Source organism: Neodiprion fabricii, chromosome 1 (assembly GCF_021155785.1).
Source record: "Neodiprion fabricii isolate iyNeoFabr1 chromosome 1, iyNeoFabr1.1, whole genome shotgun sequence".
Classification (NCBI taxonomy): domain Eukaryota; kingdom Metazoa; phylum Arthropoda; class Insecta; order Hymenoptera; family Diprionidae; genus Neodiprion; species Neodiprion fabricii.
The window spans coordinates 31332254-31346711 of record NC_060239.1 but is presented as its reverse complement, the minus strand read 5'-3'; the positions used below and the strand labels follow the sequence as shown (position 1 = coordinate 31346711).

General features: G+C 36.4%; 1 protein-coding gene across 3 annotated transcripts in view; it reads right to left on the bottom strand.

The window, feature by feature from the left end:
* Window positions 1-2537: 2537 nt before the first annotated feature.
* Window positions 2538-14458, bottom strand: part of LOC124188173 (cGMP-dependent protein kinase, isozyme 2 forms cD4/T1/T3A/T3B) — a 32214-nt gene continuing 20293 nt past the window's right edge. For all 3 annotated transcript variants that reach the window (XM_046580674.1, XM_046580677.1, XM_046580676.1), the window contains 8 exons: window positions 9031-9250; window positions 7230-7293; window positions 6840-7012; window positions 6514-6660; window positions 5225-5671; window positions 4810-5109; window positions 4561-4623; window positions 2538-4474 (listed from right to left, as the gene is read on the bottom strand). In XM_046580674.1, the coding sequence (XP_046436630.1) occupies window positions 4309-4474; window positions 4561-4623; window positions 4810-5109; window positions 5225-5671; window positions 6514-6660; window positions 6840-7012; window positions 7230-7293; window positions 9031-9250 (1580 nt within the window). In that variant the 3' untranslated portion in view covers window positions 2538-4308. The remainder of the gene's footprint in view (window positions 4475-4560; window positions 4624-4809; window positions 5110-5224; window positions 5672-6513; window positions 6661-6839; window positions 7013-7229; window positions 7294-9030; window positions 9251-14458) is intronic.

Genomic DNA, 14458 nt, shown 5'->3' with positions numbered 1-14458 from the left:
TAATACGACCTTTCCAAAAGGAGCGAAACCTGAATAAGATGTTCGGTTGTGAGGAAGAAAAAAGAACATGTAAATCAGCAATCACGTGAAAAAAAAAATTAAATTTATAGGCCCATACTCGTGAGCAATATTGCATCCTTTTACTTTTACCAAAGTTTTCTTCAAACTTGTTGCACGTGTAGTGAAGCTTATTGGCTAATCATTTAAACCGCCCAAATAAATCCTTCAGCTTACTTGCATCAAGAGTCGAACCCAATGTTGTCATGAAGATGAAATTGGCAACGTTATCGTAACGATTCACGTTTCGGAAAAAATCGTTATTTCGCAATTTTAGAAATATCTGACGATGCGATAAATTGTAATAAAGAACAATATATTCGTATTTTGGGAACTTAATTACTTCAGTTACTATAAATTTGCGAAACAGTGCCCCCCCCCCCCCCCCCCCCCACATTTCGCTACGTTCACGTTACTAACTCTAGCTCTCTAACTCTTATGTTTTCAGCATGATATTGTGAACTTACTACCTAGCTAGGAACCCTTGCAACGAATGCAATCAGGACTGCCATGGCCTGCAGGACTACCGTTTTAACGGTAGATGTGCTATTTTCGACTCTGTATACCTCTGAACCGTTTTTACATGAATCCGGCCGCATTTTTAAATTAGGGTTACAAGTTTTACTATTAATTGTTAACTCTACCTACTGCTTTACACTATTATCACCCTCATCTTGATATTTTTTTTTTTGATTTCCAATCACGTTGACTGAAGACTATGGTATACCTATATGTAAAATAGATAATATTCCTTTGATAAAAAAGGAAATTGTCATTTGATTTTGTGTCTAAATTTTACTTTTTCTTAATTTTGATTAGAAAAAAATTTGATTTTAGGACACACTTTGTAAAATAGATATTATCATTGATATTATACATCAAATCACTTTCAAATGAAAGAGTATTTTGTCACAAGTCAAAGTGCCAATTTTTTTTTTTTTGTGCTTCAACTGCTTTTTCTTAGAGCTCGCTACTGCTTTCTGTAGAGGGCACCTCGTAGCCCTGGGTACAAACAGACCAAATAGACAAACTGTACCTATAACATAAGTTTTCAAATATATGTAATGAAAATTGATAAGTCAGTGTGAATTTATTTCAACGCGAAGATTATTATCGATCTATTGATGCTATCCCAGCCTCTCGAAAGATTCAAACTTGGATAAATATCATACTAGCTGACTAGCTGACTAGAACAAAAATTTCCTCAAAGACGAGCAACATAATTTTTAAGAGGCGTAATTTTATCCAACCAAAAGTGGGCTGTTAATTACCTCTGGGTTGTATGATTGGTCTTCTATGTTTCATATATTGCTAACATTCACTGTGGTGGTCCGACATCTCCCTTACCAATGGCCACTGTATTCTTTTGCTTGCTTGTCTGCAAGTATTGTGTGCTTTCATATTTTTATATCGAGTTACACAAGAATATTATTCATGGTATTTATAGGTAAAGCTGCCCGAATCTGATTCACCAATTTTCTTTCAACTAGTTTAGAGGATTGTTGAACACAAAACTTTTCAGCAAAAATCTATGTTATACAAAAGTTGCAAGGCTTCACAAAATACATCAAGTCGTGGTATTCGATTGACCTTAGTCAAAGCTGCCAATGTCATATTAAAATCCACATGGGATGGTTTTTACCCTTAAAACTGAACCACTGCCTATCAGTATACCAAAATATGTATTAAATATTTTCGACTGGTCTAAAAGTATGCCAGGTTTTAACAAAATTGCTGTGTCACGCTAGGGTCACTTTGATTGTTCGACCCCTGACTAACAATAAGCAATAACAGATTGTTTAGCGTATTTTGTAAAATCTAATGCTAATCTTTAAGCGATAAATTAGATATTATGATACGTTATACATAGATACTGATTTCGAATGAAATATTATGTGCCAAAACAGTGGATGGTCGTATTATGAAAACTTTATTTTGTATACATGCGTAATTATTTATAATATATATTTATTCATTTATACTCTCATAGTATTTATAATATGTATTTACATGGTTTTTACTTCAAATAATTATTTAGAATGAAATTACAATAATAAACTATAAAATGATTCAAACAACAAATAATTTAATTTACCTGTGCGTGAGACTTGATGGTATTTTGAAATGATTGTGTGTTTTAATTTCTTAACGGCAGCTCGCGGTACAGATGGCAAGAGAACATTTTAACTTGAGCTAATTTTACGCTTTTCCGTATTTATGTCCGCGCGCGTACATAGTTTTTACAAGTAATCATGGCACTTAGCACACTGGCATGTTTCTGATTTCTATCTTTAGGCAATGAAATGTGGGCGATCGAATTCCAACAATTGTTTTAAATCCTGTTTGCATTGTAAGGAATTATACATAGTTTAAAAAAAAAAAAAAGATCAATTTACAACTTGGGGCATGATTTAAGACTTGATTACAGAAGTGTAGTAATGCACCAATTTTCCGAGTATAGTTAATGAATATTTAAAAAAAAAAAGACAATTATAGCATTCTAAATTAGCTGCAGTCTGGTCGTCTTTAAACTTAGTAAAATTATTCAATTTATTTACAAGAATAAACGATATTAGCATTAACGATGTCATAAAATAACTTTCCATATCTCTCCATCCTGTAACCACTTTTCTTCAAAATATGAATTTCGCAGAAAAGTATATGATTTTAACATGAATTTTTACTACTAAACGAAATGAGTGAAATGAAGAAAAGAAGTGCAAAGTGGAGGGTTCAAGGAAGCAAGTTTACGCATATTTCCAAATCTCACTATTAAACCCAACCTTGTAGCTCAGCCAATAAAGAAATTTGGTAATATTCGAAGATAATTATTATGTTTACATAAACAATAACAATTAAACCCAACAGATTAATGAAACTCTGCACAGCATAGGGCGTATGGACAAATACGCGCAGAAGATTATGACTGTATATATGGCCTCAAATTTATCACTATAGGCCCACTTGTTGATTCCCTGATTAGAGTTACTTTGTAGATATGTTACACATTTTATATACTAATCTATTGAAGTTGGATACCTATTACATTATGAATAATCGCTCAGAACCGAATACTATATTTTTGGGATTCATACATGCGCTAATCTGTAGTTGCTACCCACGATTCTTTCATAATTACTCACAAGTCTTACATATTTATGAATGTAATTTTTTTTAAACAATGACAACAATCCTGGTTATTTGTTGAGCGTATCAACGTTTTCCTACTTTCTGGGTGGTAGTCATGAATACGATAAATAAGGAAGTGGTTCTTTTCTTAATGACCTTCTTTCTCTGATTCCTTATTGCCGCCTATTTTATGAAGGAACTAATTTGTATATTACAATACAGAAGCAAGCTTCCTAGATATTCATCAGACCGCATAGCTAATTTTTGGCATTTCACCCTGGACTTGTGCTGATATCAAAGTCTTTTCCGCAATCTATCCTTTACTAATATTCAATTGTGTTCTGACTCACTCTCATCCCTGATTGGACACTAGCTGATGACCTACAATCGGGTCTTTGCATGAAAAAATGTTGAAGGCGAATTGAGCAGCGATACCAAAAATGATTGGGTCATTTTTTTTCTTTTTCGATTAAACAATAATTGACGAAAGTACAGCATATATTAAAACTACAACAATGTGACATCATCTGTGTTGAAGTATATCTATATATTACGAAATCAGTGAAATTCTATTGCTTTTAACATCCGTAATTACGTTTTTTCGACGAAAAAGAAAAAATAGTCATAATACTAAACTTAGACGCATATAAGAATACGACTTTTTTCGAATGCAAATACGCAATTCTCGTGAATATTTATTAACTCTGGTACGGTAGAACTCATCATAAAAGCTGCCGCCGCAGAGATGTCGCATCAAGTGTGATTGGCATTCAAAATCGATCAATTACGCCATCATCTGCACTTGGTTTGAAAAAAAAAGATACCTAGATCCTTTAGCGTTCTTCAGGAGTTGGCCGCCAAGGAATGGCTATGAGAGAAGTGACTGTGGCAAGTTTTATTCTACCTGATATAGCATTTACGCCAAAGCGATCGAAGTTAATCCGTCCAATTAATTGCTGTTCTTTAGTGTCGAACCCGCCATGAGATATTTGAAAAAATACTCGCGGCAAGTAATCAATAGTTATAATTAATTATAAAAATATACTCTGCCAATCACGCGGTCATCCGAGTGATGGGTAAACAACTGTATAGAGAGCCTTCTGGCTAATCACGGAGTTTGGGTTAGAAATCATTGTCCCATCCAGAAGTGTCATCAAGAGGTGGTGGATCCGAATCTGGTGGATACACATCAAAGTTTGCGGTGTCTATTGCACTGCGAATTCGAGGCATGATTGGTGGCTCCAGTGTTCTTGCTCGCAATCCTTCCCAATTGAAGCCATCGAACCACCTAGTTGATGCGAAAAGTGAATGAAAATTAAAAGAGCAGTGAAAATGGTGATAATTAATTTCGATCTCCATCTTAGAATGACTTACTTATGCTTTTGTATTTCGCTAATGCCACCCTTTTGATATCCAAGGCGTTCCGCAGGATTATCCCTACAAATTGAATCAGTAAGTATATTAATAGCTCTTAGTTCATCTATCATTTAGAATACTCAATTATAATTCAATACGTGAATCACGGCCACAGTTTTCATCGCCGACTCATTACGGAATACGATTTTTTCAACCAACACTAAATATAGTGTGCGCATAATTTATACTATAATTAAAAACTCGTACCTGCACAGTTTTTTTATCAGGGCAGTTGCATTCCGTGTAATAGACCTTGGGAATTCTATGGCATCTATTCCTTTTAATATTATGTTGTAGGTCTTCATGGGATCGGCTCCCGTGAATGGTGGTGTGCCTGTTAAGAGTTCATACATCAGAACTCCAAGGGACCAATAATCTGCACTGATGTCATGTCCTTTGTTGAGAATTACTTCTGGCGCAACATATTCTGGAGTGCCACAGAACGTCCAGGTTTTTTTTCCATTTTCCAAATGTTTGGCAAAACCGAAGTCTACTAATTTGACATATCTGAAAGAGAAATTGATTCAAGTTAGAAAATTTGGCATAGATAAGCTCACAGCAATTGGACTATGATGTACATACTTTAATGTTCATAAATTGGAAAGAGAGAATATTAATTTACCCCTGGCTATCCAATAAAAGATTTTCAGGCTTGAGATCTCTGTAGATAATATTTCGCGAATGAAGATAATCGAAAGCTTCCACGACACATGCAGTGTAGAATCTGGTAGTGCTATCATCAAAATGTCCTTTGTCCCTTAATATCGTCCACAATTCTCCTCCAAGACAAGCTTCCATCAGCATGTACAAGTATTTCTTATCTTTGAAGGTTTTGAACAATTTGACGACAAAGTCGCAGTCAGCCTCTCCCATAATTTTTTTTTCAGACATAATGTGCTGTTGCTGACGAGTTTCTACTATTTGTGACTTTTTCATTTGCTTCAAGGCGAACGACCGGCTGTTGTCGCCGGCAATTTGTACCAGTTCTACTCTGCCAAAACCACCAACACCAAGTGTCGCCAACGGACGTAAATCTTGTAACCGCAATTCTCTGAATTCCTCATTGAGCCTATTTCCACAGGAAAAGAAAAATCGTGTGAAAATATTGAGCACGTTGATCACATTCACGAAAATGGTTACACTTTCATTGCATACTTCACTTTTACTCAAGTATGCCATTCTCATCTGTACTAGCTCATATAATTATTTCACTATGCAGTACTCTGAACTAGAAATCTCACAAACTAAAGCAAAGGCGTTTACTGAAATCGAGACTCCAGGAAAACTGTAGTAAAAAGTGTCAGTTTCAAGTGTAAAAATTATTAAGAAAAAGAATTCACAACAAACATGCTCCGAGATAACAGCTATCCCGAAAAAGAAATTGAGGATATCTTCGTACTGCACAAATTTGTACTAGCCTTTCGTGGTGTAACACGTACCGCGAATGCAAATTTGTACAGAGTAGATGAGAGTTTTTATATTTAGCGATATTATTAGGCCCTATATCCGCATATTCACCATTTTTATAGGATATGATATTGTTAGTCACGACTCTGTTAGCCTATAGACTTGGCACCACTGGCAAGAACTAAGGCTAGGAAATAAGCAAAGGTTGGTAGCAGTAGGTTGGAAGATGCTGGACAACAAACAAGTCAAGACACAAGTGCACACAGAGAATAAATTCATCATATTTACCCATTTCACAATCCTTAGAATTAATAGAAAGAAAATATAACACACTTCTTGAGTTAAGCATGAAACATGGTTTTAATATTGGTTTTTTTATTAATTAGTCACTAAATTGTTTGGTAATTGGTGTAAGGCGTTAACTTTGGCAAGATAATTGCATTTTGAGATGATCATAAACCCATGATTGAATACTATAAATTTTCAAATTTCCGTGATATTTACCTTGTGCGTACTACTTGCTCATCCCTGTATCTAGTTTTAATTTCATCTAAAGAGGAAATCAGTTGCCTGAATGTTTCCTGATCTATAACTAAGCAGCTCACACCATCTGGGTCATCAGCTATAATATTGGCAGTCCTAAGATCATCCCTGGAAAGTAAAACTATCGATCAGTTCCGCATCACGAAACACAGGCCGTGGCGTGTTTTTTAGAGAAGAGAATATTTACTTTGGGTAATTTCCAAAAGCCAATCAATTCTGAGGCATAATATTTTTGGAAAAATTCCGTGATCCAGCGGGCATGAAATGATTAAACGGTAACAACTTACCCCTGCAAAGCTTTTTCTCCAAAGAAATCACCCTTGCTCAAGGTTCGAATAAACTTTTCCTCAGTGGTATCAGGTTGTTTAATCGTGACGCGCACCTGTCCCCTACTTATGATAAAGAACGTATCGCCTCTCGCACCCTGTCTGATTATGTAATCTCCGTTATTGTAGAAAGTCTGCAATAAATAACAATTCATATTGTTAAAAAAAACACGGCGTTATCGACGGCCTGGTTATAAAATATGTCTTCAGTTACGTCCAAAACGTGATAATACAACTATATGACGACACAAGGCAAAAGCCATTCCGCTGATTCTACTTCAACTCTGGCAGAGATTGTTATTACTCCCTCATCTTGACCTACAGTTCCAAAATATTGTTTACGATGCTCACCTCTTCTAAAACGTCGGAGATTTTTATGAGGGTTTCTTCGGGCAGGTTTTTGAAGATGGGAACGCTGAAATCAAACAACCATCAATCATTCATTGTTTTAATGACATATATGCTTATAAAAATTCTACGTTGGTACATTTACACTTTACATGCTCGCTCACACATGCAAATATACAAAAGAACACACTTTCTTTTCCACATACCGAAAAAATCCCGCTAACTAAGTCGATATGCTATACGATACGCGAGAATCATTATTTTTCATTGCATACAAAGCATTGCATTGAATATCTAGCAAACAACTATTTTGCCCTATTACGTGAAAACGCAGTGATACAAGTTGTTAAGAAAATTTTAGAACGAATGATCAAATCTATAAATCATCTCGTGTATTTTTCGCGTATGTGTTATAAATATATTAAAGTGTCTCACGAATATAACCATCATATTTTTTTTCGGCCGTTCCATTGCTTCACTAATGACCGTCTAATTATGGATCTGAGTATTTTTATTTCTGTTGGGAATTTAGGCACAAAACGTTCCTGAATTGAATTAAGAAAATTAAGACGTTAAAAAAGAAATAAGTAGCCATATCAAATAATACTTATATTATTCCCGTCCTTTTCAGATTCTGCAGTCTATACGTATTACTGAAACTTGAATAATTTATATATTCGATGCTATTTTGCCCAAGTATGGCACTTTTGAGATTTCACATTAATTCCCTTACACATTTTCGTAATAAAAATATCGCGCAACTAGCACCGTATCGTGGTCATACCTTATTAAAATCGTTAAATAAGAAAAATCAAAAAAAAATCGATGTTTATTCACAAGAAGCTCAATCTATACAATATAGATTCGCAAAGTGACACGTGTGTGAAGACTAAGGAATGACATAAAACACGAAAAGGAAATTAAAAAGAGGCTTCAATGTCGGCAAGATAAAAGAAAGAAGTAAAAATAACAAAAAGATTTCCGAGTATTTCAGGAGTGCGTTGACTCTCAATCGAAGTTGGCCGTCTGACAAAGCAGTCAGGTGAAAAGGTAAAATTTGTAAACGGCAGAGTGATGAGGCTGCAGATCATTTGCGCTATTTATACAGCTGGCTCACCCTATCTATATAACATACACGTATCCGTACTATCTCAAAGAGCTTGCCCGTCCCCAATTTATTATTTTCAGCATGTCAAATCGCCGGTCCAGACCCCGCGACTCTGCCATTTTTTGAGTAGCAGTGTGTATGTGTGTTGGGGAGGGTAATGTTTGTATGTGGGTATACCAAATTTGCGGGTGGTGTTCTATTTTAAAATCCATTCAATCGTTTTGGTATCCTTTCAACGGATTGCGCAATCGAAAAATAACCTGAATTTCAGTAAACATTCCTGCGTTTATACAGGGGTGCAAAGCTTCTCGCGTTTTCTGGCTGCCGCGTAAATCTGTCAACTCAATCCAAGTTATAATCTAATCCACCTAATGGATGTTATTTATATAGTATACGTAAATACTTTTTGCCATTTTCGTATTTACTATTATTCTCATGGGAAGAATAAGCCATATATAATATATACATTAGACTCGAATGTAAATTCAACAACGTTTTGCACTATCAACTTGAGGACAATAATTGTTCATTGTAACACAAGTGTATCTATTTAGGCCAATAAATTAACCGATGAAAGAATCACCGCTTTGATAACAACTGGTTTTATTAAGTAAATTTACCGATGTCACGGTGCTTCACTTGATTCTAATTCAACAAAGTCTGAGACGGGAACGTGTGTATATAATAAGAAATTACCTCTTGAGGAAGTCGGTGTATTCGGTTTGACGAGAAAGTCCAGTCCTCATCATGATAGTCTGGAAGCATTGACGATCAATGGCCCACAATTGGCAGTCCGTCGCGGCTGTTATGGTGGCTGTTCTTTTACAATTGTATAAAATTGCCAATTCACCGAGAACTTTAACCGGCGCCAGCGTACTGAGGTATTTCCCATCTCTTGACACCTCGACCTTACCCTCTGGAAAAAAACAAAATTTCAATCCGAAATTAAAAGGTAATAAATAAATCATACACAGTTTAACTATAGTCAGGCAAGGATTTATGAAAATTTCCAAATCCATGTCACTTTCCTTTGTCAATTTCGTTTTATCCGCCTGCAAGTACAACGTGATACAAAACGTACCACTTCATTAATTATTCAATTGTATTATATAGTCAAGTTTTATCATTTTTTATCGTTAGCGCAGGAACTCAATTTCACTATCCTTTTCAATTCTTTATATACGTACCTAGTATAGCGATAAATCCGTTATAAAATAGTATACACCGATTGTTATTACAGGATATGTTTGCCGTGAAGAAAACGTTTCAAAGTGTTCCGAGAAATAGATAACTGCTTACGTTTGAAGCCAATCGTGTGTCAACAAATAAGCGTGTGTGTATGTGTGTGTGTGTGTGTGTGTGTGTGTGTAATTATAGTTGCAGCCCGAGCATGATATACAAAGCTGGATACGTATATAATTTATATACCTTCCACGTATAATAAAACATTGGCAGCCGCTGCCGCGATGAAAGTAAGACCAAACTCTATTCTTTTTTTCTCTCCTTCCTTCATTGCACGCACGTGTTCTGTGAACTAACTCGTAGTTGCAAGAACTACCACTCGCGGTAGATAGATTATACGTACCTGTATACATGCGCGCTGTATTAGGTAACGCGAAATTGGGTAACTCGAAATCGCGGCGAATGCCGGCTCAACGATTTAACAGAGATTTCTTATCGTGCCACTTTCAAATTGCTCGCCTCAATTTTATAAGCAAATTTCGTAAACTGGAACGAGGATAACAACAATAAAAATGTATTATACATTTGACAAATTTGTGCAACGTGCACCTCTCGTAAAGGCAATTTCATGTGCAGATCGCTGTAATCGTTAGTAATTCAACAAATGGAACAAATTGACCAATTCTCGCATATTCGAGGATTTCAAAAAAGAAATTGACCTATTCACTGTAGTTCACCAGGCGAAGAAGAAGACCTGATACGGAGAGTTTACAGTTGACAAAAACACTGTACTTGGTGATTCAAGGCTTGTCACTGTTCTGGAACATCTACAAGATAAACTTGTTACAACAAATCATTGTATGCATTCGATTTATGTGTCATTTACTAATTATCTCCGAATTTGCGCCGATGTGTGATGGAATAAAATTCATATACAATGCCGCGGTATTAGTCATACTATACGACGTAAGCCTGGTTTAATTTTTCTAAAAGTATCCACAAATCGCCAAGCAACAATTAACAGCCTATGAATAGGACCCATCGAAACCATTCGAGAACCGCGAAGATAAGCGGCAGAGTGGATGTACAGCAATAAGGCGCACCGTGAGGTAGGTCTGGGATTTGAAAGCCGGGCTGGTTGGAAGTGAAGGCAATAACCGCGGTAAGAAGAAGAAGGACCAGCTATTTAGACGCGAGGAGGAAGAAAACACGGTACGGGGGGAGAGGAGGGGAAAAGGAAGAGAGAGAAAAAGAGAGAGAATGTTATCAAAAGAACCGGAGCTGTAATACGAAGTTTTCCCTATACGTGGTTACCGGCCAACGAAAGGAAAGTAGGTATAAAAAGAAGAAAACAAAAATGAAGACGCGGTTGTTAAGCGGTGAAGAAGCCAGAGATAAAGGGTCGGCTAAATGGAACCCTTTATACGTGTGATGCCTTTCAAGCTGTGCAAACACGCAGCGAAGTTACGATGCCTGTGGAAAATAAACAACCTATAACCAACGTTTTATAATGCTCGTTGGTACACATAGGATATAAGTTTTTGGAGCGGTCGAGCAGTTTTAAGCAAGTATAGCTACTTTTTACTCGCCTCGCGTAAAATATGATACGTTTGCACCGCCGGTGACGACGACGCCTGTTATATCGTATTATGGTGGTTAACGAGTAACAATTTCAAGTTGAACAGTTGTAAATTTTGCGATATTAATTATTACGTCTACCGACTGCGCGTCGATGTACGCCCATAGAAGCTGGCGAACGGAAGCGATGAAGTAAATTTATGCGGTCTTTTCCTGACTTTCCCGACTTTCTAAGTTTGTGACATCCGTGAGTTGATTCTCAAATGGATGAACTATAGAAATTCAACAACGATGTCTTTCAGTTCTGTATAATAATCTGCATAATTTACCGACGAGATATTACTAGATTCTACCTATAAATTATAAGGAAACACGCGCTCTTTCGATTGAACAATACCCATCGAGGAATTGTACACATATTTATATATATATATATATCTATACATAAGTCAGCAGTGTCATGAACGTTTATCGAATATGACAAGAGAATATACGACGCACGTTGACCACTATCGTTAAACTATGAACCATCCTTCGTCTGGCGTTGATACGAAATTTATTGAATACACGCACGACAGCCGTCCGAAACAATTTCGTCAAGACCCCCCTGCTACATATAATAAAGATGGAGAGCAAGATCGAGGGCAATACAATTGTTACTAAGTGAAGTTATATTATGCAATAGAAATCAACGCTACAAGTTTGGTTATTTATTTATTCATTTTTTATCTGTACAAATTTCTCGATTACAAGCGACGCGTATTAGTAACATTTATGCATATACCTATATTCCAAGTGATTAATATACTTTCGCGGCATGTAAGAAGTATGTATGGTACGTTACTTACACGGAAAAAACGTGTTGACACGTGTACAAGGATTAAGAAAAAGTTATTACGGACTCCAGCTTGCCAGCGATACCGTCTACGATACTATGTACTATGTACTATGTACTATGTACGAGTATGCATGCAAATAAGATAGTTAGATTCAAGCGATGTCATTCCCAAATATTGTTTCAACTTTATTTGATACCTCAGGCTGTTCAGTTTCGTTCGTTTCGTGTACACAAATGTTAATGATAATAATAATAACACGGGCTCACAAATAAAAGTGTGTTGTGCCGGTGTCGAGATCCATCATTCCTTATGTATTTCGACCTTTTTGGTTATTGTGAGATTTATTGTTATATACGACATACATGTGCAAATATAGATGAGGTTGTATGAAAAAAAAATGTTCTCCTTTTTTAAAGTGGAGTAATCGCGATAACGACGATGACAACAAAAATAATAACGAACCGAAGGTCGTTTATCAGAATCAACTATAAATCCAATTCTTTTCCCAGTTTTACAAACAAAGATGGAAGTTTGCTGTGATCTGGACACAAGTCTATCAAATCTATTGGTTATCATTTGTCAAACGTTATACTTTATTTAAGAGGATTTTATTCATTCCCTACTTTCAACTATCGGATTTTAATTACATGGTGTCGATCAATCTTTAGAGTTTAAACTCAGTCTCTGCGAATAGAATAACTTCAATTTAAGTAATTTTCATCTGCTCTTGAACCGACGAATACATCACGTTTGCAATATTCTGTAACTGAACGTATACGTAATTTCAGGTTATGTTTGAGGAATTTTTATTACATCCTGACCAAACATATTCTTATACATGTCAAGCTGCGATGACTAACAAAACGTTTTCCTCTTTATGACAGCTGTATAATAAGCAACGTATACGTCATAAAATTCTTACAAACTTTATCGACTCACTGCTCGATATGACTTTTGGTATTATGTATTCCTATTCCTATTCGCTACGTCGATACAAATTGCTACGAGATTCGTCGAAAAATAAAAAAGATTTCCGCACATACCAATAACCAGGGAAGAAAAAATAATTTATACAAAGCTCTCAAATTGTTTAGATCCGTAAAGTAGGATTCTCAGTTTACGGTGCGGCGATATAGACGTAATAAGTTCTGGCACTCGAGTCAAGCGGCTTCCGCCTAGTTTCCCGGACCGGAACAATTCTCGGAAGTTGAACAACTCCTTGACTAGAATCGCGTTTATAATTATCAGTGATCCAGCGCGAAGCTTTCGCAATGATAAAGTCAATTAATTTACTCGTTAATTGGCATTTGCGAATATTTATCAACCGAATTCACCGTCCGGGGTGATATACACATATTTTACATATATAGTAAGTCAAGTAAACATTTCGAATATCATGAACGGGGAATATGGGTTATATACATCCATATACGTATTATACCTACAATCGACCTGACACGCATTTCTAAACACATACATTACCAGAGAATGACCTCCTATTCGAGGTCCATCGTCAAAGTCATAAGCTGCGAGTAAAATAAAAAAAAAAAAAAAGAAAATGTAATGATACGACGACTTTGCTAAACGAATCTATAAAACGGTGACCGAGATGCGTTGAAACGTTGAATGCGACCGGCGTGATGCGGAGTCTTGTTAATTTTATCCCGCGGTCAGTTTAATCATCCAATTGAAACGGACTTGGATTGCCGTTGCAGATTTTTTTCAAGAATCTGTATTATACCTATAGAAGTGCGACGAAGAATCTCAAAAGGAGGATTTGCGTAGGTGTCGTATTACGGTCTCAATTTTATTCAACCGGATTACGAGATGAGCTCTCAAGATTGCATACTATGCGTTATATGCATAGTGCACGTTGTCGGATCTTGCGGATTCACCGTACATGTACGAAGAGAGAGAGAGAAAGAGAGATAGAGAGAGAAAGAGAGTTGCCATCTTCGATGACATCACGGGAGGAAAACTAGGCCAAGATAACCGAGCTCCAGTTTCTTTCTAGCGGTTCCCTTCCATAGCACAGCTACAGCAACTTACAATATAGAATAGAATTACAAATACACAGCACATACCCAGCGAAGGATCTCGCGTACTTACATACGTAGGTTGGCATTTATCTATAACATTGGCGCTCATCGCTGCATAACGCCTGCCAGTTTATATATTAATAAAAACATTGCAAGAACGTTCTATTGAATAGATATTACGAAAACCGAGGCGAATTTTGAGCATGAAATTAACTGTCTACTGGACTTGACCTGTGATGAAGAATTGTATCGCGTAACGCAATTGTTAACCAAACCTTTGTTCCCCAAACTGCGACTGCACGATTGAGTGAGTCAGAAGGTTTTTCGCGCTTCCTGAACGGATTCCAAAATTAGGTTTTGCCAATATTATACGGGAGAGGGGATTACATGCAGACGTAACCTTTGGGAGAAAATTTTTGCGCCAGTGAGGGGAAGTCCGAGGTCTCATTCCTTATACGTGGTGCTCTGTTACATAGGTACCTAACT